Source organism: Bos indicus, chromosome 21 (assembly GCF_029378745.1).
Source record: "Bos indicus isolate NIAB-ARS_2022 breed Sahiwal x Tharparkar chromosome 21, NIAB-ARS_B.indTharparkar_mat_pri_1.0, whole genome shotgun sequence".
In the NCBI taxonomy this organism is placed as follows: domain Eukaryota; kingdom Metazoa; phylum Chordata; class Mammalia; order Artiodactyla; family Bovidae; genus Bos; species Bos indicus.
The window spans coordinates 55534837-55562400 of record NC_091780.1 but is presented as its reverse complement, the minus strand read 5'-3'; the positions used below and the strand labels follow the sequence as shown (position 1 = coordinate 55562400).

At 42.9% G+C, this 27564-nt stretch overlaps 2 protein-coding genes and 1 non-coding gene across 3 annotated transcripts; 1 reads left to right on the top strand and 2 right to left on the bottom strand.

Moving 5' to 3' along the window:
* ELL3 (elongation factor for RNA polymerase II 3) lies at positions 1-7825 on the top strand. Its single transcript, XM_019983693.2, has 11 exons — positions 1-1011; positions 1245-1280; positions 1629-1744; positions 1870-2071; positions 2161-2240; positions 2372-2447; positions 2626-2800; positions 2890-2932; positions 3039-3210; positions 3431-3475; positions 3552-7825. Exons 1-11 carry the CDS (start codon positions 646-648, stop codon positions 3660-3662), a joined length of 1422 nt encoding a protein of 473 aa, XP_019839252.1. The 5' UTR covers positions 1-645; the 3' UTR covers positions 3663-7825.
* On the bottom strand, positions 5338-27473 carry PDIA3 (protein disulfide isomerase family A member 3). The gene is made up of 13 exons (XM_019983692.2): positions 27163-27473; positions 21369-21447; positions 19439-19556; positions 14166-14273; positions 12540-12669; positions 9435-9551; positions 9157-9282; positions 8484-8666; positions 7537-7645; positions 6882-7010; positions 6272-6351; positions 5866-5923; positions 5338-5651 (listed from the first exon to the last, which is right to left on the bottom strand). Exons 1-13 carry the CDS (start codon positions 27327-27329, stop codon positions 5538-5540), a joined length of 1518 nt encoding a protein of 505 aa, XP_019839251.1. The 5' UTR covers positions 27330-27473; the 3' UTR covers positions 5338-5537.
* Positions 20538-20644, bottom strand: LOC139178519 (U6 spliceosomal RNA). The gene has a single exon (XR_011562902.1). It is a non-coding gene; the product is annotated as a U6 spliceosomal RNA (small nuclear RNA).
* Positions 27474-27564: the final 91 nt, after the last annotated feature.

The following is a 27564-nucleotide window of genomic DNA, read 5'->3' as shown; positions in this document are numbered from 1 at the left end:
GGGATGTCTGGCAACTTGGCGGCACCTCTTGGTCTTCACGAGGGAGGGAGCCAGCTCTCTTTCACACCAGTCTCCACCAATCTCCCGTGTACAGGCCACGAGGGGAGACCTGGGACTGAGTTCTGTCTCTTGCCTGTCCTGCAACAGGCAAGGAACCTGGAGGAACCCCCTGCCATCAACCACTGCTCGCATCTCTGTCGATCGATGGGGGGCGCTCCAGCTTGAGAAGTCAAGCTTCTCTCCTGCCGCCACACCCACTGGGCTCGATTTCCTCTTCATTCTTAGTTAGAAGCCGGTTTCGGGTCAGCAGCGGTACTGTTGGCTGGGAAAAGCCAAAGGGCTACGCCAGATGCTGGCCTCGGGAATCGCCCCTCGGGTCTGCCCTCCTCTGGTTCCTTGGGGCTCTTGGCGTGATGAGCCGGCCCTGCCCAGCAACCAGTCGCTGTCTCCCGCCCTTCTGCACCTAAAACCCTCTAGGGGGTTGCAGGTTCAGCTTCACTTAGAGACCGCAGCTCTTGAGTTCAAGTTAGTTAGAAAAACAGGCAGGAATGGGGACTCGGGTGAGGTGTCTGAAGCTGGCCGCAGACTTTCTCTCCGGAACTGGGAGAGCCTCTTCGGAAAGCCCAAAGAGCTGCCCGCTCATCCATGAAAAAACTGCTGGGGTTGGTGCTGCTAACATCTGGGGGAGAGCGAGGTGCCACCCCCGGCTACTGGGAAATCCCTGGGGTGGCGCCGGCTGTGGGTGGGGCCGGGGTGGGGTCCCGGCGGAGGGCGGGGCCTACCTGGGCGCCAGGGTGTGCCAGCCTAGTCCCGCACAGCCGAGGTGGTAGTGGCTCGGGTCTGTGGCTCGCGCTCTACCTGCCCCTGAACCTCGCAGCCATGGAGGGACCCCAGGAGCTTCTGAGTGGGAAGCTCCGGCTCTGCTTCACCCCGGCTGCCCGGACCAGCCTCCTACTGCTCAAGCTCAACGACGCAGCGCTGCGAGCGCTGCAAGAGTGTCATCGGCAACAGGTACGGCTAGCACGGGCCCCATCCTCTCTATCCCCTGCCTCTCCGGAGGTCGGGTCTCAGCCGGCGACCTTGGCGAAGGGACCTGGGGGTGGAGAGCAGCATCCTCGGCTCTGGCCTTCCCAACTCTCCAAGTGAAGCCCGCTAGGCAAGTCCCCCCACCCTGGGCTCCCGACGCCGGATCCTGGGGACGCCTTTTCAGCTGCTCTTGGCTCAAGTCTGTGCTCTGCCCGCAGGTTCGGCCAGTGATTGCTTTCCAAGGCAACCGAGGGGTAAGCGCGGGTCTGGGGTGTGTGGAGGTGAAGTGCAGGGAGAACAGACATGGGCTTCACGAAGGGATCGTCAGGGCGGGAGGCTGAGAGCAGTCACGGTCTGATGAAGTTTCGAGAACTGAACCCAAAATGGGGGAAATCGGGGCTGCTGGAGTTGGTCCCAAGAGGCTGCAGTTGAGGAGACTGCGGCGACTTAACCTCCTGAGGAACTTAGGCCCAGCTGCACTTCGTGTGCTAACGAGCCCCATGGGACCCATCTTCAGTCTTCCGCTGGGTCAGGGAGGAACAGCATTGGTTGGGGAGGAGGAACTGACTTTCATGGGGTTTACTGTCTCCTTTCACCCACAGTACCTGAGGCTCCCAGGTCCCCACTGGTCCTGCCTCTTTTCCTTCATAGTGTCTCAGTGTGGCCAGGAGGGCCCTGGTGGTCCAGGCTTGGACCTTGTGTGCCAGTGCCCAGGCAGGTAAGGAAAATGGGTAGCAGGTAAGAATTTGTGGTAGGTCAGGGAAGGGGATGTCCACAGTTGCTTAAAAGTTCTCCACCCTCCTGTTTTATGTGTGGTTTTTTTTTTTAACCACCTTTTCCCAGGTCTGGGCCTAACCGCCTCCACTGCCTGGGTCCACTCAGGGAGCGCCTCACGATTTGGGCAGCTATGGATTCTATCCCAGCTCCATCTTCACTTCAGAGACACAACCGGACTGAAGATGCCAGGGACCGTGAGAGCTGGCAGAATGTGGGAGACTATCCTGAAGCAGACACAATTTCACAGTCACAGATGGGACTAGAAGAGGTGAGGCCAGAAAGTGCAGGGAGTTAGGATAAGGTGGGGCAAAGCCTGAAGCCTAGGGAGCCATGTGCCCCTGCCACTTTCCCTGCCAGGTGCCAGACCCACTGGCAAGCAGCCAAGGACAGTCACTCCCAGGATCCTCGAGGGAACACATGGCACAGTGGGAAGTGAGGTACTTGGGGCAGGGTGGGACTAACCCAGGACGCTCTGGTATTCTTCTCTAATCACCACTCTAAATGCTGTGATAAGAGATGGAGCCCTACTTTCTACCCTGGGCTTGATCTCTCCTATTCCCTCTCCTAGGAACCAGACCCTTCTTCCAAACAGAGATCCTGATCAGGCACTGCCTCCCTCTGCTAGCCAGAAACATGTGGACAAGGTAAGTTGTAATAGCAAGGGTTTTTCTAAGAGTTGTGTCCAATGAGGCTAACATTTTAGAACTGAGAGCTTACCATGTTCATACTCCCAGAGATCATTATATGGAAGTAATTTTTGAGAGAAGGGCAGAACAGGAGGCTTCTGGATTACTGTTTATGTTCCGGATATGTTCCCAACAGAAACGTCCAGCGCCTGCAGCTATGGTAGAATTAAAACAAAAGAGGCTCAGAACTCTAGCTCCAAGTCCCCTACAAGGACTGCCCAGTCAGGACTTACAAGAGGAAGACTGGGAGCAAGAAGATAAAGATGAAGACATGGGTCCCAGGCTGGAGCACAGTCCCTCAGTTCAAGCAGGTGAGTTCAAGAGAGGGTGAAACTGCCATAATGGGGAGGGGGGGAAAAAAAAAAAGTGTTATCACCTTCATGTCTTGTTTCCTTTCTAGATTCTGAATCTCTAAGCCCTGAAGAAGTACCAGATTACCTCCTGTGAGTCCCTTGCCATTTCTAATTTTTTCAAGCCTTGTGCATTCCTGGGAGCTGGAAGCTTTGGGGGTCAATGATACTGATGGTGACAACACTCTGCTCCTGGCAGGCAATACAGGGCCATCCACAGTGCAGAACAGCAACATGCCTATGAGCAGGACTTTGAGACAGATTATGCCGAATACCGCATCCTGCATGCTCGCGTTGCGGCTGCAAGCCAGAGGTTTATAGAGCTGGCAGCTGAGATGAACAATGTTCAGCGTGGAACTCCAGAACACAAGGTAAGGACTGGATGAACCCAGGCTGGTTTTCAAGTTCTACTGGCCATAAACTCCCTGCTAATTGCCCATAAGTGTGTTTGTTCAATGACCAAAGAGACAAGCAAGTCTGTTTTGAGAGAAAAATTAGTCTGCCTAATTTATGAGAAGTTACTTTAGTCGCTAAGAGAGCTGGAGATTTTTTTCTCAAGGTTAAACTTGGTGCTAACATTTTCTGTTTCAGGCGCTGGAAGAAAAGATAGTCCAGGAATATAAAAAGTTCAGGAAGGTAAGACCGGGCCTGGGAATGGCAGCAAGAAGGCAGAAGTGACTTTTTTTTTGACATGGGCGCTTTTTCTCTGCAGCGGTACCCAGGTTACAGGGAAGAGAAGCGCCGCTGTGAGTACTTGCATCAGAAACTGTCCCACATCAAAGGTCTCATCTTGGAGTTTGAGGAAAAGAACAGGGGCAGCTGAAGCTGACACATGGCTCTTTACCCTTGTATGATATGAAAGAAAAAAGCAGCTATTAACTAAGAGGACAGTTGTCTGCTGTTCATATTGCTGAGTCCATAATGGCAAGTAGGAGAGCTGCTCTAGGTTCTTGAGGTTTGGTTTTCATTATTACCATATTTAAATTTTTAGGGCATGGGCACAGAGCCAAGACTCCACAGCTGTGCCCAGGAGTTATCCAGTAATGAAAACTAGGCAAAGTAGCAGACGCTTGGCTTCTCCACCTTTAGTTCAGCCAAGTCATTTTCAAATCCTGAGAAATGACACCGTTTCCAAGACAAGATACCTTGAGAACATTAGAATTTACCTGGTAGCCTCCCTGAAAAAACCTTTGGTAACAAAGCTAAAGGAACTTGTAATACAACAGGACATAATGGGAAAGGGCTTGGGCGTTACCCATGTATTAGAAGTGAATTCTTTTACAAACATGGCTAAAAAAATTAAAACGGATTGCTTCTGTGTCAAGTCTTGTTTTCCTTAAATCCTCCAAGGTAGCGGTTCTCACCCTTGCTTGTGTATATGAACCACTTCTGGGGCTCTCTAAAAAATTAGATCCTTAGATCCCAGCCCAGGTCTTTTTTAAAAAATATGTATTTTATTATTTTATTTGGCTGTGCCGAGTCTTGGTTGTGACATGTGAATTCTCAGTTGCAGCATGTGGGACCTAGTTCCCTGAACAGGGAGATCAAACCTGGGCCCTCTGCATTAGGAACGTTAGTATACTCTCCTTCTCCAAACATGGAGGATGAGGATCACCTGCAACTAGGGCTCCTATCTACAATTATCCAGTAACTCAAAACTATAACTGTAGATAGGATTTGGATTTACCCAAAAAAGGAAGAGGGAAATGGTTCAATTCTTTTGCCAGTCCTATCCTTTTTGTTCCTCACTGCTGCATAAGAAAGTGGGTATTTCACTCACAACCAAGGACACTGCCTTTCCCGTTTCCACTGGAGAAGGAAGTTAACAAACACACCCTGGGCTTTGCGGGAGAGAGCTGTACCCGGCACTGTCAATTCCTGAAACAGCTTGAATGAACCCCAACCTGGTGCCACACCCACACAGGGCATTTCTGGGCAAGGAATAGCCCTTGGGAGGTATAAACATGCTCAGCTGCATGGCAAGGATAAATAGCAACCCAACCTTAGGGCATGGGAGGCCAGCAACAGCCCAACAAGAAAGGTCCTTCACCTGTTCTAATCATCAGGCTAGGGTCCTGTGCAATAAACACATAAGGATAGAAGGAGATGAAATTTGGAAATCATTTGCAGGTGATTAACTATGGACCCAGTGCAGACAGCTGAACGGACCATCATGGTAGTTACTCGCCCTACACATAACTATTTAATGAAAATCTAAAATATGGTTCTAGCTGCATTTCAAATGCTCAACAGCAATAGGTATTAGGCAATGAAGATTATAGAACATTTCTATCATAGCATAAAGTTCTACTGGACAGTGCTGGTCTAGAGAACCTTTGGTTTCCCACCTCATGGAGAAAAGACAGTATAAAGGGGGCGCATTTATTGTCACTGTTCCAAATGTACAAAAAAAATTAGAAAATAACCCCCCAACTCAATTCCCCCCACCCCCACAACATTCCCCTCAACACAAATAATTTTTCCCAAAACCACAAACATAAACTGGTTCTGGTATTTTCATAAACAGTGCAGCTAAGAAACAGTTTAGAGAAAATTTAACAGGACTCAGATTATAACCATTCTGCCCTCTCAGCCCTGAGAGGCAGTAATTCCATACGGGTCCCAGTCCTCCCCATTGGTTTTCCCATCTCTGGTGGAAAAGTCCTTTGACAAAGTGATATGATGTTTGGCTGCTGCTTTAGAGATCCTCCTGTGCCTTCTTCTTCTTCTTGGGTTTTTCTTCTTGAATTACAGGGGGGTTTGTAGCCTCTCGCTTTAGATAGCTAATAAAATCACTTAATTCACGGCCACCCTGAAAACAGAAAGATAACTCTGAAAATTTAACCTTTTAAAAAACTGTGGATTTTCTACCCCCTCAATAGGAAGCCTTTTGTATTTTAAAAAGCACATTAGCAACCACATATATTGACCATGAGAGTTGAGTTTCTACTTATATAAACTCAGTTAAAGAACTGGATCTGTATGTGTGTGTCTGTATTTGTGGGGAGCTAAGACAATGCACTTACTTCATATTTCTTTGGATTTTGCTTCTTGTTGGCTGGAGAGAAGTAGATGGTAGGAAAACTGGGAAAAGAAAGAGTTGATGAAATTTCAGAGTAACTCTAACGTACACTTCCCTAATAACTGTTTCTAGGAATAACTTTTCTTCATGATTTCTCATCTGACCAGATACTATTGTCCATCAGTGACGAGGTTACATCCTATTAGAACACAGGAATATGAGAGCTCACAGGTCTGGGGCAGTCATGAGGGCCCATGCTGCACAAACTCTAAGCCAGGAAGGCACTGGTGGTTCTGTGTTCAACTGGAATATGAGGACTCTCCAAACCATGCCCAATACACACATGGTTTACAAGCTCATTTTTTCCTATCAATTGCCTAGACACTTTTACTAGCTTTTAATCTACTTACCCTCTGACTTCATATGGAGAAGGCACATCGTTGGCTGTAGCATCCATCTTGGCTATGACAATATTTGGATCTTTTCTGAGCTGTTAATAAAAAGGTTAGGTCTTTAAGTTTCAAGTTTTCAGTGACAGAGGGACACAGTCAATTTAGGACTTAAAACCATTAACAGCTGGATAGGTTTTGCTGCTGAGATGGAAAGAGTAGCGATACTTTCACAAGTATCAAACTTCCCATAAACTTCCCTTTTCGCTCTTGGTTCCTACATATTAAGACTATATACAGACACCTGCAAAATTACCTGGCCTAAGGAAGACATCAGCTAAGACAAGTGATTCAAGATGGAGGAATATAACGAATTCATATAAGCCATTACCAAATTCAGAAGCCAAAGTACTTTTAATCATAATCTAGATTGAGTCTGAGGAGTGGAAAGTTAAAGCAGGTATCTAAGGCACTGAGTAGGCTCAGAGCGCAGTCAGGAGACAGCACATAGGAGACAGCTGAAAGAAAATCCACCAGTGCCTAAGTTCTGAACTAATTAGGGTGACTATTAATCAACAGCCAATGCTAACTTCCAACTCAAATTCAACTGTATAATATACTTCACACTTACCTTCTCTCCCAGTTCTTTATACTTAGGCTCCAGATTCTTACAGTGACCACACCAAGGAGCATAAAACTCAATCAGCACATCTTTATTTTCATTATTCACTATTTCATCAAAATTCTCTGCTACCACTACCTGGAAAACACAGAAGATTCTCTAGTTGGTAAGGCCAGTTGAATACATTCATGAGCTGTATTTGTTTCTGGACTCAATCCCTCTCAAATTGGTTGTGTTGCCACTGAAAGTACATTATTGAAACCCAACTTGCACTTACAGGCTTTATTAAGATATTACCATTTCCCCAGAAAGCAACTCACTCCCATGTCTGTCACCTATCAGACTAAGTTCAAGAAATCACAGGGAACAAGTGCTACCCAACTCTTCCTTAAAATAATCTTACAGCAACAATGTTAAAACTACTCTCAGGGGTTAGCTTGTTCTGTCCCAAAGAGTCACCGAGCCCTAATACAAATATCATAAAATTCCCCTATTAAGCATTATGAGCTCTGCCAATGCTTAATTTATGATGAGAGACGTTAAGGACAAACCAAAACAGAAACTCAACAGCCAACCTCATCTTCACTTAGACCCAGCATTTTGGGAATAAAAAAGTGAGGAGAGGCAGCTGTGTAGGGGTTTGAGGACCCTGTGAGCCCCTCACCTTTACAGGCCCATCATTGCTCTCAGGGATAGGCTCAGACTTCAGGTATCTCTTCAGGTTGCCGTCAAAGTAATCCTCCAGGAATCTCTCAAGAGCCTTGCCATCACGCCTGGTATTAGAAAGGCAAGGATGAGCTTGTGAACATACTCCTACCAATGAGAGAACTAAAGGCAGTTTTTTAGAATAGTTTCCACTTTAGCTTAATTGTTTCTGTTTTAGCTTAAGTTTCAACCCTAGGAAGTAACTGGAAGTTAAAAAAAAAAAAAAAGAGGGAGCCCTCATTTTTCAATATGCAGAACTACAGACTGAATAAGAAACCACCACCTTCTTGTATTTCTAGTGTGTTCTTTGTGGATTAGAAAGGTCAGAGAAAGAAGAACACATCGGTCCTTCTGGAAATTCAATTCTGCAAAAGAACCAGGTCTTACTTTGTTGCTCTGGAGAACAGTGCCTATTTATGGTATCTTGTTTTACTGGCTTCACTCACAGGAAAATTTTCTCTTGTTTTAATCTCCCGAAGTCTCAGAAGGTGATGGTCAAAACTGTCTGGTTTTGTCTTAAGATGTCTCCAATTTCCTGAGTTTACTTTAGGCCAATGTGGTATTCCAAGAACAAAGACATTCTGTAGGGATGGGAGGGGACTGGTTTGGTCTGAAATTACATCAGTCTCAAAGAGGCTATCTAGTGTTCTCTATTTACTATATATAATGGCAGGGTGGAAATAGTCATGTAAGAATTCCAAGCTGCCATCTTTTTTGCTTTTCAAAATTTATTAAGAATCATGATCCTTAAAATATATCTATAACTAATTGAGAAAAATGACAGTCATGGGTCTTCACCTAGCTTCACATTCCAATGTTCTTCTTTATACATCCTCAGTAGTGTCTAAGGCTTTAACGGTGTCTTTGCAGAATCAAATCCCAAACCCACGCTAACTTGTAACTCACGAGAACTCCTCCTGCATGACAAACTTCTCTCCTTTTGCGGTTCTGACAGCAACAACAGGAATCTCTCCAGTAGTGCTTTCCAAGCCAAAATCTGAAAGTTCATGGCTAAAGGTTTTACGGCTAGCTACAGCAAAATGGAGTTTCTTCCCAGCATCCAGGAATTTCTTTGCCACCATCATTACTCTGTGGGAAACAAGGGAGATTTATGCGAAGAGTACACCAGGATGGTAAATCACTTCTGAAACCAAGAAGCAAGAAAGTAGAAAGCAACATTTAAGAGTCCCTGCAGCCCTCTGGAATCAGTGTGAACTTGTATTCTTGTGCACTGACATAGGATTATGGTGCACTGATGTCCTACTGAACTTCACTGCCAAACTAGTGGTATTCAAGCAAACAGTCCATTCCCACTGAATGCTGCCATATTATATAATATAAAATACTGCAGGCATTAATAACTAATCCAGAATGAAAATCTCTAAGGATCAAGTGCACTGAGGGTCTCAATGGGCAACAAGGCACAATGTGTTAAAGGACATTATGCCCGATAGTTTTTGGAAATAGTTTATTTGTCCTTATAGCTTCAAATGATCACACATGGTAAAAGGATAGTTAGAAGAAACTGTTTATGTACTGTGTAAATTTGTCTACAAAGGGGAAAAATTATTCTTATTACCTGTTTCTCCAGTAGTTGGAACCTTTAGCATTCTTTTCATAGTCCACATCATAGTAAGCGATGAGTAAATCCTTGCCCTGTAGTAAATCTTTATTGTCTTCTGTCATGTGAGGGCAGATACCAAAACTGAAATGACAGAATCCATCATCAAATTTGGCAGGTTTTTATCTATATTATGAAATTAACATTAAGTAACTGATAGTATGCTTAATAACCAAGATTAAAAAAAACTAAAATGAAGCCAAGAAAGGCCAAAAAAAGTATAAAGATGTACTCACATGTTTTCCTGAATAAATCTTTTAATCTTCCCACTGGTCATTTTCTGTTCTGTATATGCCACAGTCTTGTCTTCAAACTTGTTCGTCAGATGGGAAGGACGAAACAAGGTGATACCCCTTAAAAAAAAAATTTAGTAGGTAGACAGCAGAAGAACTATCTCCCATCTTTTATTATTTAAAGCTCAAACTATCTACAACATGATCCTCTCATCAACGCTAAGGAGCTTACCGCTTTAATCTCAAGTGCAAAAATTGGTTTTAATAAACCTAGGTTGGAAAGTTAGGAGACCTTAGTTCTAATTCTTGTTCTACCAACTAACTTCAAAGATTTTGGGCCAGCTATCAGTTTAATTCTTCAGCGCTTCAGCTTTTACATCAGTACAAAAGGGGGTTAGAGTAGACAATTTCCAAACCTTTAAAAACAACAGAAAAAAGTACCCAACTTACCCCAAAGCCCTAATATGTACAAATATGAGAAAGTAGAACTTGCTCTTATTGGAAGGTACCTTGCCCTGACACTCTCCTTGAAAATTCAACTCTCCCATACAGTAAGAAAATTACTTCAATAGAGAAAATATAGATAAGATCCCTTCCAGTTATAGAAATTCTTTAGGTATAATTCTATATGATTATAGATAATGTTAAGGTTGAATTCATTAGAAATTTTTTGGTTCTAGATTTTTCTATCCCAGTAAATCCAGTTTACATAATTTTCCCTTGCTGGTAATACTTTGCCTGTCTCCCTAAGCCAAGTTTTCCTCATTCCACTGAACATTTGAAGGAAATTCCTTTTTACTTTCTAGCCTTTTATTCAGATAACACTGAACCCCAATTTGGTTCTGAGTCACAGATTTGTATCTAATACAAACATTCCCAGAAAATATCACTGTTCTAACCATTAATATCTTGCCTCTTGCTTTTGCTTCTCCTTCAATTCATTCCTCCTCTCCATACCACACACCCATATATAGTTATATAACTTGTTTTGGGCTAGGTGTCAGCACCTTTAAGTCCTTATAGCCCCCTCTCAACTCTTCCAACATTAACTATGAACTTTATGTCAATTTTAAAACACAGGTATTTTCATAGCATACAGGGCAACTACATAGTGAAAAAGGACCTAATACAAACATGCTGGCAACCAAGAATCTAAATCTAAGACTTTTACTTTTTAAAGCAGTGTTGGCCTCTTGATGAAAGTGAAAGAGGAGAGTGAAAAAGTTGGCTTAAAGCTCAACATTCAGAAAACTAAGATCATGGCATCTGGTCCCATCACTTCATGGGAAATAGATGGGGAAACAGTGGAAACAGTGGAAGACTTTATTTTTCTGGGCTCCAACATCACTGCAGATGGTGACTGCAGCCATGAAATCAAAAGACACTTACTCCTTGGAAGGAAAGTTGTGACCAAACTAAACAGCATATTCAAAAGCAGAGACGTTACTTTGCCAACAAAGGTCCGTCTAGTCAAGACTATGATTTTTCCAGTGGTCATGTATGGATATGAGAGTTGGACTGTGAAGAAAGCTGAGCGCCAAAGAATTGATGCTTTTGAACTGTGGTGTTGGAGAAGACGCTTGAGAGTCCCTTGGACTGCAAGGAGATCCAACCAGTCCATTCTAAAGGAGATCAGTCCTGGGTGTTCTTTGGAAGGACAGATGCTAAAGCTGAAGCCCCAATACTTTGGCCACCTCATGCGAAGAGTTGACTCATTGGAAAAGACTCTGATGCTGGGAGGGATTGGGGGTAGGAGGAGAAGGGGACGACAGAGGATGAGATGGCTGGATGGCATCACCGACTCGATGGACATGAGTTTGGGTGAACTCCGCGAATTGGTGATAGACAGGGAGGCCTGGCGTGCTGCAATTCACGGGGTCGCAAAGAGTCGGACACGACTGAGCGACTGAACTGACTGACTGACCAAGTTTCAGAGCAGCTGCTGTCAAAAAATTGAAATCAGTTCCAGATATGATCTTTAATGATGATATGGCATTGGGATACACATGAAGGCCTTAGGACACCCTTCTCATAAGGTCTTCTAAATAAGACTTCTGATCAGAGGCTGATTGCCACCTTTAATGGCAAGTGTGAGAGGCGGACACAGTGAACAAATCTAAGGTTAACAAGCTGATATGTGGTGTGCTTAATGAGCATAGAGCCTCATGGCAAAGCCCAACAACTTTGCAGCCAGATCGTCTAGCAGCAAAGGTTCTACCCTAGTTCCGCCACGTATAGCGTGTAAAGCTTAACCTCCTTGTGTGCCACCCTTAGACTCTCTTGACTGCTTTGCCATCCCTCCCCTTTCAACCAAACGTCCACTATATGAGTGCCAGGGACTTTTCCTCTCAAACACAAAATTCATCACATTACTCTCTAGCTCAAAGTCTTTCAATGGCTCTCAAGTGTCTAAAAGATAAAATCTACATTTTTCTGTATGGCACTTAGGTCTTCTCTAATTTGGTCTCTGCTGACCTCTCCAACCTTACCTTTCACGATGACCTCATCTATGAACAATACTTCAGCAGTAATACAGGTTCCAACACACCTAGGTTATTTCACATCTCGAGGCCTTCCCTCCTGCTGCTCTACATGGAATAATCTTTATCCCCCACCATAACCTGCCAGAAAAATTTATCTTTCAAGATACACCTCAAGAGTGAGTTTCTCTATGATTTTTTTCCCCCTGATACTACTCCTGATTCCTCCTATGTACTTCTGGTACTCTGCCTAATTTCTATCACAATACCTGTAATGCTCACTGACACTTGTATTTTTAAATATATTTACTATCTCCTGCTACTAGATGCCCCTCAAGGGCAGCAACAGTTTCCAGAACTTAGCTTACTGCCTAATATGTGCTCAATAAAGCTTTTGGAAAAACTAGGCTTAAAAACCACCAGTTCAGTCCAGTCCAGTGGTTAGGATTCCACCTTCCAATGCAGGGGGCTGGATTTGATCCCTGATTGGGAAACTAAGATCCCATATGCCATGAAGCATGGCCAAAAGATTAAAAAATAATCTTAAAAAAATAAAAACAACACCAGTTCACACAATAGTACTTGGTCAAGGTGTATATCTACAAGGGCATTCAACTCAGTTACTTACTCTCCATCGTCATCGTATTTGTTCACCAGAGATTCAACATTGGTGTGTGCAAACCGGTAGTTATCCCTCAAGTTGCTGGCTGCTTTTAGAAACTCAGAGTGAGCTTCACTGAATAAATCCTTGAAAAAACCTATACAGAAAACGTCAAACACAAGGAAGAAACAGTAAGTGCTGAGACATATTCAAAACTTTAGAACTCCTCTATTCTTCAAAGCCTTTATTATGGATAAGCAAAGCAAGATAGGAAGGATCAGTTCTGCTTTGCCATGACTACTGAGGATATTCAACAAAATATTTAGGAGAACTATTCTTTCTCTACCCTTAAAAAAAAAAACGTTCTTGAGGAAGCTGAGGGAGATAATTTGTCAGGGTTCAAGTCTTAATTCTAGATTTTCACAGTTGAAAATTTTGAGCATGCTGCTTAACTCCTTAGCGCTTCGGGGACTATTTTAGGTGTCAGAGGAGTCAATAAGGCAGTATGTCAAAATACAATGTAAATTAATTCACCATATTTTTTCTATGTCTTATATCTTTAGAACTTCAAATCTAGTAAAGTGTTTATTAAATGTCAACTTATGGTTTAACTCCTTGTAAAAAATACAGACTCAGGGCTTCCCAGGTGGCAAAGAGGTAAAGAATCCACATACAATGCAGGGGACATGGGTTCGATCCTTAGGCTAGGAAGCTCCCACGTGCCGCAGAGCAGCTAGGCCTGCGCACCACAATTACTGAGCCTGGATTTTGGAGCCCGAGAACTGTAACTACTAAAGCTCGAGTGCCCTAGACCCCATGCTCTGCAGCAAGAGAAGACACTGCAATGAGAAGTCCTTGCGCCGTAACCAGAGAGTAGCCCCTGCAACTAGAGGAAAAACTAGAGAAAAGTCTGCATAGCAACAAAGACGGAGAACAGCCTAAAAAAATAAAACACATACACAGAATGAATAAAACTGGATAAGAAGTGACTTTTGGTCAAACTTAAATGATAAACCATCCTCTACTGCCAGAAAATCAGTTTTATTACAATAACGAGGAGATTAAGAGAAGCACAAGACTGTATGTTTAAATTTAAGTCAAATGTATTATACAACACATTTAAAACAAAACAAAGAACACTCAAGATGTAGAATGTGTTTAACTGGTTCAAGTTATTTTAAAAATAATAAGATATGATAACATCTGAAAAAGCAAAGATTGCTGTAAAAATACACACAAAGCCACACAAAGCCAGCAATTCAATCTTAAATTGTAAATTCTTCTACAACTGTGAAGTAGCAGCTACAGAGGTTTATCATTTATCTATACCCTCACCCTTTAAAACCCCATTTTCAGTCTTATATTATTATTTGAGTTAAATCTCAGGAGTTTAAGAAGTAACAGGAAAAACTAAAGCTATTCCTCTTTTAGTTCTTTGACTAAATCCTTACATCTGTAAGAATACCAAGCCACTCAAATAAAACCACTTTCCCCCCATATTACATTAATAGTAATGCTGACCTCGTTTTGCCAGTTTTCTTTTAACTGCCCACAAGGCTTCCTAAACAGTTTTAACTTGATTGTTTACTCAGACTTAGACGACTTTTGAAACCATGTTAATGATTTTGTGGCACAATCAAACTTGCTACCTACCCACCACAGAAGCATCTTTATCGCTAATGAACTTTTCAAATTCTTCCTCAGACTTGAGAGGAACTGAAGCTGGTCCAGCCTGTTTCTTCAGGTGGCTGACAATTCCATCTTAAAAGACAAAAGATGATAGCAACACAAATTTATAATTTTTGAAAAGTAACCAACCATTCACATGATTTAAAAGTTCGAAAAGTTACAAAACATACACAATTACGTTTTCTTCCGTCCCTAGTTACCCAGTCTCCTCCCCACAGGATAAAACATCAGTTTCTTATATATCCCTCCAGACATGCTTTCTTTGCTCCTCTAAAGGCAGCATACATGTACACTGTTCTGTATTTTGTTTTTGCCATTTAACACAATTTAGAGATAATTACGTCAATAAACATAAAGAGTTATCTCAATCTTCTTTATTGCCACATAGTATTTCACTGTATGGATGTAACATAATTTATTTAACCAGCCACAGTTGATGAACATTTGTTTCCAATTTCTTGCTGCTATGATACTGCCATAAACAACCTTGTACTAATGTCCTTCTACACATGATTGAGTGTATCTATAGGGTAACTTCCTAAAAGTGGATTCACTGGGTCAAAAAGAGGACATGCATTTATAACTGTTTAACTGGCTCCCAAATAGACAGTACTTATTTATATCCCTACCAGTCATGTAGTGAAGTGTTTACAACATAAACGATGCCCTTGTGCACGCTGCTCTCTGCCTCAGTCTTTCAGATAACCACCTGGCTTCCTTCCTCACTTCCTCCTCCTTTAGGTCTTCACTCAAAATGTCATCTTCTGGTGGTAGAGTAGGTGAGAATCCACCTGCCAATGCAGGGGACAAGGGTTTGGTTCCTTGTCGGGGAAGATCCCATATGCTGAGGAGCAAGTAAGCCCATGCACCACAACTACTAAAGCCTGCATGCTTGAGGGCCAAGAGCCGCAGCTACTGAGCCCCTGTGCATAGGGCCCCGCGCTCACGCGCCGAGAAGCCCGTGCGCCACAGCTAGAGAGGCACCCCAGCACTAGGTAGAAAAAGCCTGTGTGCAGCAACCAGAAGGCAAAGGAATACATTCTAAAAATAGGTACATTGAATCAGGTAACAATTCTCGGGCCTGCAAAGGGACAGTAATTACCATCAGATCAGATCAGATCAGTCGCTCAGTCGTGTCCGACTCTTTGCGACCCCATGAATCACAGCACGCCAGGCTTCCCTGTCCATCACCAACTCCCGGAGTTCACTCAGACTCACGTCCATCAAGTCAGTGATGCCATCCAGCCATCTCATCCTCTGTCGTCCCCTTCTCCTCCTGCCCCCAATCCCTCCCAGCATCAGAGTCTTTTCCAATGAGTCAACTCTTCGCATGAGGTGGCCAAAGTACTGGAGTTTCAGCTTTAGCATCATTCCTTCCAAAGAAATCCCGGGGCTGATCTCCTTCAGGATGGACTGGTTGGATCTCCGTGCAGTCCAAGGGACTCTCAAGAGTCTTCTCCAACACCACAGTTCAAAAGCATCAATTCTTTGGCGCTCAGCCTTCTTCACAGTCCAACTCTCACATCCACACATGACCACAGGAAAAACCATAGCCTTGACCAGACGAACCTTTGTTGGCAAAGTAATGTCTCTGCTTTTGAATATGCTATCTAGGTTGGTCATAACTGTCCTTTCAAGGAGTACGCATCTTTTAATTTCATGGCTACAGTCACCATCTGTAGTGATTTTGGAGCCAGAAAAATAAAGTCTGACACTGTTTCCACTGTTTCCCCATCTATTTCCCATGAAGTGATGGGACCAGATGCCATGATCTTCGTTTTCTGAATGTTGAGCTTTAAGCCAACTTTTTCACTCTCCACTTTCACTTTCATCAAGAGGCTTTTGAGTTCCTCTTCACTTTCTGCCATAAGGGTGGTGTCATCTGTATATCTGAGGTTATTGATATTTCTCCCAGCAATTTGATTCCAGCTTGTGCTTCTTCCAGCCCAGCATTTCTCATGATGTACTCTACATATAAGTTAAATAAGCAGGGTGACAATATACAGCCTTGACGAACTCCTTTCCTATTTGGAACCAGTCTGTTGTTCCATGTCCAGTTCTAACTGTTGCTTCCTGACCTGCATACAGATTTCTCAAGAGGCACGTCAGGTGGTCTGGTATTCCCATCTCTTTCACAATTTCCACAGTTTATTGTGATCCACACAGTCAAAGGCTTTGGCATAGTCAAGAAAGCAGAAATAGATGTTTTTCTGGAACTCTCTTGCTTTTTCCATGATCCAGCAGATGTTGGCAATTTGATCTCTGGTTCCTTTGCCTTTTCTAAAACCAGCTTGAACATCAGGAAGTTCACGGTTCACATATTGCTGAAGCCTGGCTTGGAGAATTTTGAGCATTACTTTACTAGCGTGTGAGATGAGTGCAATTGTGCGGTAGTCTGAGCATTCTTTGGCATTGCCTTTATTTGGGATTGGAATGAAAACTGACCTTTTCCAGTCCTGTGGCCACTGCCGAGCTTTCCAAATTTGCTGGCATATCGAGAGCAGCACTTTCACAGCATCATCTTTCAGGATTTGAAATAGCTCAACTGGAATTCCATCACCTCCACTAGCTTTGTTCGTAGTGATGCTTTCTAAGGCCCACTTGACTTCACATTCCAGGATGTCTGGCTCTAGGTCAGTGATCACACCATCGTGATTATCTGGGTCGTGAAGATCTTTTTTGTACAGTTCTTCTGTGTATTCTTGCCATCTATTCTTAATATCTTCTGCTTCTGTTAGGTCCATACCATTTCTGTCCTTTTTCGAGCTCATCTTTGCATGAAATGTTCCTTTGGTATCTCTGATTTTCTTGAAGAGACCCCTAGTCTTTCCCATTCTGTTGTTTTCCATTTCTTTGCATTGATCACTGAAGAAGGCTTTCTTATCTCTTCTTGCTATTCTTTGGAACTCTGCATTCAGATGTTTATATCTTTCCTTTTCTCCTTTGCTTTTGGCTTCTCTTCTTTTCACAGCTATTTGTAAGGCCTCCCCAAAGAACTTTACCTCAGGGGTATGATGAAAAGTGTTACTTTTTTCCCTGAGTATTTACAATTCTCTGAGAGGTATAATGGGAGTGCTGAGCAACCACTTTATTACTGATCTCCTGGAGCTTACAATATAAGTAAATATCCAACTAAATCCCCAAATAAGCAAGCAATTTAAAATATCAGATAGTGGGACTTTCCTGGTAGCTCAGTGGGTAAGACTCCAGCTCCCAATGCAGGGAGTTTGATCCCTGGTTGGAGAACCAGATCCCGCATGCATCCTGCAACTCAAAAGTCCACGAGTTGCAACTAAGATCCAGCACAGCTAACAAATTAAACAAAGAATATTAAAATATATATATCAGATAGTAACCAGTGCTATGCAGAGAATGAAGAGGCTGTTAAGTATATGACTGGCTGGCTACCTTAGATTTGATAGTCTGGTAGAAAGAGAATTTGGTGGGGCATGGCATACTACCCAGTTTGTGGAATCTTAGTTCCCTGACCAGGGATTAAACCCAGGTCCCAGCAGTGAAAGCACCAGTGTACCACCAGGCAATTCCCTGGGAAGTGAAATTTACGCCAGGATCTGAATGACAAAAAGAGTCAAGCCATGCAAACATGGGGGAAGATCATCTCAGACTGTGAACACAACCAGGACAAAGGTCCTAAAGTCAAACAGTCTTGAGGTGACATTCGAGTTAGGCAGGGGCCATGTTATGTAGAGCTTTGTGTACAAGTAACAATCATACATGCTGAAAAAATTCCACGTCACCTAAAATGCCCGAACTGAGCGAACCTTCCTCTTAGCTGTTAAAATATGCCCAGTTAATTGTTAAGACTCAAGATCAAACTGTCCAAAATATATTTTCTCATCCATTATGGGCCCTACCAACAGGGCCAGACTATTTACCTCCCAAACCTCTCCTGTCATCCTTGCTAATTATACTCCAGCCACAAGGTCCTCCTGTCCTTTGAACACATCAAGCTCAGTGATGTCTTAGGGTCTTTTTGCACCTGTTTTCCCTCTGCCTGGAAAGCTCTGGTCCACATATTCTCATGGCTAGCTCCTTCCGAGCATTCACCTCAAAGGTTACGTCCCTAATCACCGTTAGAATAATGTGGTACTCCCACCCCCAATCACTATCACATCATATAGTTTTATTTTTCTCCTTTTTAATGCTCTTATAACTGACTGAATTTATCTTATCCATATAGATTATTGATGTGTATAACAACATAGCATACACACTTTTAAAATTGTGGTAAAATATACATAGTATAAAATCTGCCATTTTAACCATTTTAAAGTATATAGTTCTGTGGCATCAAGTACATTCACACCACTGTTCAACTAATCTCCAGACTGCAGAAATCAATTGCTTTCATCTTGCAAAACTGAAACTCTATTCATTATAAACAACTCCCCACCACTCTTATGAAGCACATTCTACTCTGTCTCTAGGAAACTGACCACTCAAGGAATTTCGTACAAGTGGAATGACACAGTATGTGTCTTTTTGTGACTGGCGTATCTCACTTAGCATGTTTTCAAGGTTCACCCATGTCACAGCACATCAGAACTAACTTTTAAGACTGAATAATATTCCATTGTATTATATACAATTTTTATATAATTCTTCCAGACTCTGCTTTTAATTCTTTTAAGTATATACTCAGAAGTGGAACCGGTGGATCACACAGTAATTGTATTTTTATTTTTTTCAGAACCGCTGTGCTGTTTTCCATAGTGGCTGCATGCACTATTTTATGTCAAGTTCACACCAACATTGCACAAGAGTTCCAATTTCGCCACATCCTTGCCAACACTTGTTCTTTTCTTTTTTAGTAGTAGTTATCCTGATGGATGTGATGTGGTTATCTATGTATGTATATTTTTAAACCTGTGTGCTGCCTTCATTGCCCAGAATGTAAGCATCATAAGAGTGAGAACCATGGCTGCTTTATTCATCAATAAACTCTGGGCACCATACTATAGTATCTGGCACAGAGTCAGTACTCAATAAATATTTGTCAAATAAAAAAATGCCTGGTAAACCTTATAAATCAACCTCAAGTATTTTCTATATTACTTACGTAATCTGTTTAGTTAGAGAAGTCTTTTGTCAAGTGTCCAAATTGACCTCTTAGATGAGGAATTTTTAAGTATGTTGTATAGAAAATGTCATTTCCACTACAAAGAACAGAGGACCCAAAGAGTTCCAGTTTCCAAAATGTAATTCAGGTTCCTTACCGGCAGTCCTAGGCCCATCATAGGCACCTGATTCTTCACCATCTCTAAATATCTTCAGGGTTGGATATCCACTCACTCCATACTTATTACAGGTGTTCGTGTTGGCAGTACAATCCACCTAAAGATGAAAATACATGAACCATTTGTTATCCAAAAGTCTGCTGCAGGCTTTTCCCACATTCCCAAAACATGAAGAGTGGTCAAATCAAAATATCAAGCAATTCATGACACACATCCCACAGACACTAGATTTTAAAGGCAGACTGGTGTTGGTCTAGCTACATCAGAACCACCTAACAGGAACTCTAAAATTTAGATTCCTGGGTCTCATATAAAATGCACAAATGACTATTGAAATTCTATTCTGGGAGTCTCTACTGTCTAAAGCAATTATTCCACCCTTTCCCCGTCCCTCAGAATATGTGAGAGATAAATCACTTAAATTAGTAATAATGGCTTACTTTGATAATGATTATCATCAATGGGATGTATGGATTGATATATCACCATCAGGTGGGGTATAATTTGATTTAGCAAGTCACAAATGGTTATTAGCAAAGGTACTGATATTTAAACAAGCTCCCTGAGCTAGTCTGAATCTGGGCTAAACTAAAACATGACAGACAGATCTAGTGAGACCTACCAGGAAGACGAAAAACAATTTTCCATCTATTTAGCCATTTCTTCCAAGCAAGGTAATGCAGCCAGCACTTTGCATGTATTTCCTCAGTTAATCTACACAAGATTCTGAGGAATGATCCCAATGCCTTAACATAAACTGAAGTTCAGAAAAGTAATGTATCTCCAGCAACGTAGGCTACAGCTACATGAGGCAGGAACAAAGTCATGACAGAAACTCTTTTTCTTTTTAAAATTAATTTATTTTTTATTGAAAGATAATTGCTTTATAGAATTTTGCTGTTTTCTGTCAAACCTCAACATGAATCAGCCAGAGGTATACATGTATCCCCTCCTTTTTGAAACTCCCTCCCATCTCCCTCCCCATCCCACCCCTCTAGATTGATACAGAGCCTATTTGAGTTTCCTGAGCCATACAGCAAATTCCTGTTGGTTATCCATTTTACATATGGTATTGTAAAAGAATACGGAACGCTTCATGAATCTGGGCGTCATCCTTACACAGGGGCCATGCTAATCTTCTCTGTATCGTTCCAATTTTAATATATGTACTGCCGAAGCAAGCACTGAACTCTTTTTCTATGGCAAGTTGCCATAGAACATCAGGATTAAAAGTGGCTTTCAGGAATTCCCCGATCGTCCAGCGGCTAAGCGTCCATGCTCCCAATACTGGGGGCCTGGGTTCGATCCCTTGTCAGGGAACTAGATCCCACTTGCTGCAACTAAAACCCAGCGCAGCCAAAGTAATAAATTAAAAAAAAAAAAATCAGTTTTCAAAAACAGCCCTATACAGGTATGAATTATTTACTAGAGACTGGTAAGATATGAACTCTTAGACTGGAGCAACTAGGAGTTTGCAACACAACAATGACAAAATTCTGGAAGCATTACTTTGACTGTAAAAGCAAATACTAAGTTTACAGTTGACCAGTTACTCACTTAACATCCTCTTGTCATCTTCCTATTCCCATCACTGTGACTAGCGTATGGTAATTTAGGGAACTCATTTACTCAATGATAATTTTCCTCTAACCTTGTCTACTGTAATTTTACTTTCCACATTTGCCCCTTCTTATTTACCATATATCTTACTTTTTTATTACACCAGTATTTCCGAGTTTCACCACTTTTAATCTTTCAAAGCCATAATTAATAGTCAGTTGTGTATTTGCCCAGAACCTCCTTTTCTCTCTTCTTAGCAATTATGAACAAAGAAAATCAATGTTAATTGTTAACCAATTACTATTTAAAATCCTTTGTTTCCTTTAATGAAGAATTTGCCTATACTCACCTTTGCTAACGGGACTATTCCTTTTAATCTGGTAGCTGCAGCTTCATACTCTGGGGCAAGCTTTTTGCAGTGTCCACACCTATGTAAATATATCAAAGAAAAAGCTTATATATCCTATAAGTTTGTTAATTTTGTTTCTCTAGGAAGGACTTCGAATTATACTACTACTTTTGACTAATAGCTGCTTCCAAAAGAAAACACATCATCTGAACAACATCCAGTACTGATAAGGTTAATCAGATCCCTCAGAAGTAAAGGTACTATTATCTCAAGCCTGTGATCTACTCTATAGGACTGGCTCAGTCCAGAACAGATCTATCTTCAATTAAAAGTGCAATGGGGGTGGGGGGATAAACTGGGAATCTGGAATTAACATACACACAATACTATATGGTAAACAAGGGCTTAACCGTATAGCACAGGGAACTATATTCAGTATCTTGTAATAACCTATAATGGGAAAGAATCTAAAAGATGTACCTAAGAAGCAAGCCTGATTTTTATGGCTACACAGTTCACCTGACTATAACAGCTCATGAGGATAAAGCATTATGTCAATTAGAGTATTTTCCCAGAGGACCATTATAACACCTGCTCCTCTGCCCAGAAGCCCTACCAATCCCTTAGGCACACTGTACATGCAATGTGGGGAGCAGTATATCAGCACAGATCTAGCACCACTATATATCATCTCTTCAAAAACCAACAGGTTGCAGAGGGATCCCTTAGAGAAGGTGTGTAGTTCTTTGACCTCCCCACAGACAGCAAAAATAGAATCAGAAAACATAAGGAAGGAAACAAGGAAGAAATTTGAGCTGACATATTTCATAGTCAAAAGTCACACATTTAGTAATGGATGAATAAGTAACTCTGAAACACTTTGCCCCCCAAAACTTGTTTAAAACAAAATAAAGAATTTATATTCTTCAAGGTCCGTAGAAGTGCTACTCAAAAATAATCACTAGAAAGCTGACACAGAAAGAGAGTAATATTAAAAAAAACTATAACATGTTGCTTAGGGTCGCTGACAGAAAAGGCAATGGCACCCCACTCCAGTACTCTTGCCTGGAGAATCCCATGGAGGGAGGAGCCTGGAGGGCTGTAGTCCGTGGGGTTGCTAAGAGTCGGACATGACTGGGCGACTTCGCTTTCACTTTTCACTTTCATGCATTGGAGAAGGAAATGGCAACCCATTCCAGTGTTCCTGCCTGGAGAATCCCAGGGACAGGGGGAGCCTGGTGGGCTGCCATCTATGGGGTCGAACAGAGTCGGACACGACTGAAGTGACTTAGCAGCAGGGTCGCTGAATAATTGATGCTTTTGAACTGTGGTGTTGGAGAAGACTCTTGGAGAGTCCCTTTGACTGCAAGGAGATCAAACTAGTCAATTCTAAAGGACATCAACCCTGAATATTCATTGGAATGACTGAAGCTGAAGCTCCAATACTTTGACCACCTGATGAGAAGAACTGACTCACTGGAAAAGATCCTGATGCTGGGAAAGATTGAAGGCAGGAGAAGGGGACGACAGAGGATGAGATGGTTGGATGGCATCACCAAATCGATGGACATGAGTTTGAGGAAGCTCCGGGAATTGGTGAAGGACAGGGAAGCCTGGCGTACTGCAGTCCATGGGGTTGCAAGGAATCAGACATGACTGAGTGACTGAACAGAACTAGGGTCACAGACATATTTACTAAAAGTATAGAAGAACCAAATGATAAAAACCAAATTCAGGACAAGGAAGTGTGTAACCTGGGGAAAGGGTACACAGGAAACTTCAACTGTCCTCGCTTTATTTTTCAGACTGGGCAGGTGGTGAATTAATGGTATTCCTTATACTGTATTTCACAGATGCACATTTTACTGCATTAGAACATCAGAAACTGGGATATGTCTTGCAATCACATCATGGTTTCAGTGGTAGCATTTCTCACTTTGTGAGACATAAAATATGGTATTATTATATCCTCTGTATTCCACAATATATTAAAAAAATTCATGCACATGCATTGTAACAAAAATACACAAATCCCAAATGATTTAATAAAATAACCAAATTAGCTGAGAAATCTAGGCTTCTGGGAACATAATACAGGGGTGCAAAGGTTAAAAATGAATGTGTGTTAAGGAACTGATCTGGGTCTTAAAGATTTAAGGCTTCATACAGGACAGGATAGGGTATTTTACAGAAGGGAATAGTAGAGCAAAAGTAAAATTACTAGTAAGAATGATTCATTCAAGAGAACTACGAAGGGCTTTTTTTTTTTTTTTTTTATAAGAGACAATGTGTTATACGTATTAAGAGATTTCTGTTGAATACATATGTAGTAATTGTCCAAAAAGAATGAGGCAACAGATTTATGAATAGTTTCACTTCAGCTACCTTTAAACATCTGAAGAGAATAGTATAAAATAATTAGGCCAGACAAGTGGGTCTCATGGAGAAAGCAATGGCACCCCACTCCAGTACTCTTGCCTGGAAAATCCATGGATGGAGGAGCCTGGAAGGCTGCAGTCCATGGGGTCACTAAAAGTCAGACACGACTAAGCGACTTCACTTTCACTTTTTACTTTCATGCATTGGAGAAGGAAATGGCAACCCATACCAGTGTTCTTGCCTGGAGAATCCCAGGGATGGGGAAGCCCGGTGGGCTGCCGTCTATGGGGTCCCACAGAGTCAGACAAGACGGAAGCGACTTAGCAGCAGCAGTAGTAGCAGTGGGTCCCAACACAGATGCATATACAAAGTATCAATTAAGCATTAAAAAAAAAACAAACCCAAAACCCTGTGCTGAGGCACCACCCTGGGACTTACTGAATGATTCCTCTGGGAATCCAGGAGATAATCAGAGGGACTGGGCTGGGACTGAAAACCGCTGCCTTAAGCACTGCTGCTATCCACAATATCATCAAATACCCAAAGGAAGGACCTGTCTGACAAGTTCCAGTGGAGGAGACTGCCTCTTTAAAATTCATCAGGAATAGAATTTAGGTAGATTTTGAAGGTGATCATCAAGTTTTACCACTACTTCTTTCACCTACTACTGGATAATACTAAAACACAAATAATCCCATTCACCTTCAGGGATGCTACCTAGCAACTAATCCAGGTAGTTTAAATTAGGAATCCCAACATATATTCACCCAACAACCATTACTTCATGACTGCACTGTGCCATATGCTATTTTAGCTTTTGACAGAAGAAAAACTGATATAGTCCTCACCCTGTAGAAACATCAGTCTGGCAGGGGTGATAGTATTATTAGATCCTAATAGAGGGAGCAACCAGTTAGTGGTCCAGAGAAGTAAGACATTAACTACTGAGCTAAATCCTACTGAAAAGACCAAATTGGGGAGGGAGAGGAGGAGGGAATTCCAAGGAAAGAAATCAGTATGTGTAAGAAAAATATTAACTATTCCACTTTATACTATCCACATAGTCTTTTTCTATATCTATAAAAACAGTATCAAGTATCATTAATTAATACTACTGCCCCAGAGGACAGGGCACAAACCTACAACACACGCAGATGCTGAAGACTTAAAACTTCACACTGACCAGTAATTTTCAAAAATTATCACATTTAAATAGTTCTATTTATTCCCACAGAAATTCAGATACTCCCATTCTTCCAAATTACATAGATGATGACTCCATAATGGAAATATTAGGCTACAGAATCAGCTGCAAAGATATCTGTCACTTTCACTTGTAAAACGAAAGTGGAAACAATACCCTAAGACAAATGAGAAAAACAACTTGCTCAAAACAGGTCCATTTTACTCTTAACAAGGATTCTTTAACTGTTCCTATCTCACATGTAACAAGAGTACAAAGGAATAATAGCAGCTGGAAAATATTTTCAGCTAAAATATTAATAAATAGCTGAATGTGAAGAAATAAGGACATCATCAACAGGTAACTTCCTTGATTCCAAATTACTCATTCAGCAAACTGATCCTTCCTGCAGGCATTACAGAGGATGACTCTTTACCTTCTAGACCAGTTAAAAGGTGACACCACAGCAGAGGTCCACCCAACTTTAGGGACAGTTAGCGTACAATGGGCTGTGCAGTTCTTAGGGAAGCACGTGCAACAATTTAAAGCAGCATGTGCATGCGTGCTGAGGCTCTTCAGTCATGTCCCACTCTGTGCAACCCCATGGACTACAGTCTGCCAGGCTCCTCTGTCCAAGGGATTCTCCAGGCAAGAATACTGGAGTGGGTTGCCATGCCCTCTTCCAGGGAATCTTCCTGACCCAAGGACTGAATCAGAGTCTCTTGTATCTCCTGCATTGGCAGGCCGGTTCTTTACCACTAGCGCCCCCAGGGAAGCCCTTAAAGTAGCAGAGAACACCTCAATTGTAAAAATAAAAATCTTCTTTAAACTAACAGTCTGATAGCCCACAATTCTCCAGCAATTCACTTCATATTGACCCCTCTAGTCACACAGGCACCTCCCAGTTTTGATACAGCTCCATACAGCCATTCTAATTACAGGAACACCCCCTCAAAGTCATTGTTATGTGATTGAGACCAGTTGTTTCTGAGAGAATGTGAGTTCTATAGATGTATAAGGACAACCTGTGATGTATAACCAGTACTGCCAGTTAGTCGAGGGAACACCCTAGATGCAAAGTCTATCAGAAGTTGAAAATGTGTTGCTAAGCACACCCTTCTGTGGTCTTCATTACAGGATTTCTAGTGTACCCTCAAGTCGGCTGAGCCCCTGTAGAGTGAAGACCAGAGTTACTGACAGAAGTAAATGCAAGTTATCCACTAACTTTCTTTTACTTAGACTTCTGAATACAAATAGTTTTTAATTAAGGGTCACTGTAGCAGGAGAAAAATTAAGTACTGTAATTAGCATGGTTATACTGAGCCATCACCAGCGTTAAGATAATCATTGTTTGCTATGATAAATATCTTGGGGTTAAAAAAAAAAAAGCCAACATTCAAGTTTCCTGAGCCACAAATTCTATTTGCTCTCTCCCCACCCCCACCCCCAGTCAGCTGTATCCTAAGGAACTTACATCCTAGTTAAGTCACCCTTAAGTGGAGTATTTCTCCAACACTGCTTACTTTCTCATTGGGGTCTTCTTTGGCATTTTCCAGAAATCCTAATTGAAACTGACCATTTAGACAGCTTCTTGTGGAATTACTCTGTCCATCTACTCTTTCTAACTGAATTCTGCTGGTGCTGAGAAGCATCAGTTGAACGAAGAAAGTGTGCACCAGGCGAAGGACAAAATAACTGCCTGCCTTAAGAAAGCACAAATGACCATTCTGCAGCCACTTGAGTGACCTTGGCTAGAAACCAACGGCTGCCTGGGGCAAGAAGAAAGGAAGTACCCTGGGGGCGCAGGGCCTCTGCATTTGGTGAAACGTTAGGTTCCAATATAAGGCCTCGCGAAGCCTAGTCTGTAGAACGGAAAACAGTAGCACTGACTCACGCAGAAACTCTAAAGACACCATCGAAGCTGCGGGGGAGGGGGTGGTCAAACCCTCTGCAAATAGGAAGTGCCGCAGGAGCACCGAGGTAAGGATGTGGCCCTGCGCGAGAGGGGCCTTCGCTTTCTCCTTCTCGGCTCTCGCTGCCAAGGAGGCTCAGCACCGACTTCTCCGCTCTCGGCGAGCCAGCTCGGGTCTCCGTGGGCGGAAAACCTGCCGGCCGCAGCCGGGCTCTCCGGAATGATGGAGGGCGCCGACGCTGCGTAGGCCCAACCGTTCCCGCGCCTTCGCCCCCTGCCCACCCGGCCGCCCCTCTCCCGCCCCGGCTGAGTGGCCTCACCAGGGGGCGAAGAACTCGACGAGCATGAGGCCAGAAGAGCCCGTGTCGGTGATGCGACTCTCGAAGTTGTCGTCCGTGAGTTCCAGCACATCGGAGGCAGCAGCGAGGCGGGCCGCGGCGAGGAGCAGCGCCAGGCCTGGGAACAGCGCTAGGCGGCGGAGGCGCATGGCGACGAGGTAAGGCGAGGAGGCGGCCAGGAGGGTCGGGGCTCGGTGGGGACTGCGGAGACCGGGCCGGCAACCACGTACCCTCAGCCTGCGATCGCGCGTCTGGCCCAGGCGGACCTGCAGCCGGAGGTCCCAACCCCCCAGCCCGGCTCGGGCCGCAGTGTGGCAGCCGCCGATTGGCTGTGCGGCGCCCGCGTCGGGCGGGCGGGACCAGCTGGTAACCGCCGAGTGGCCG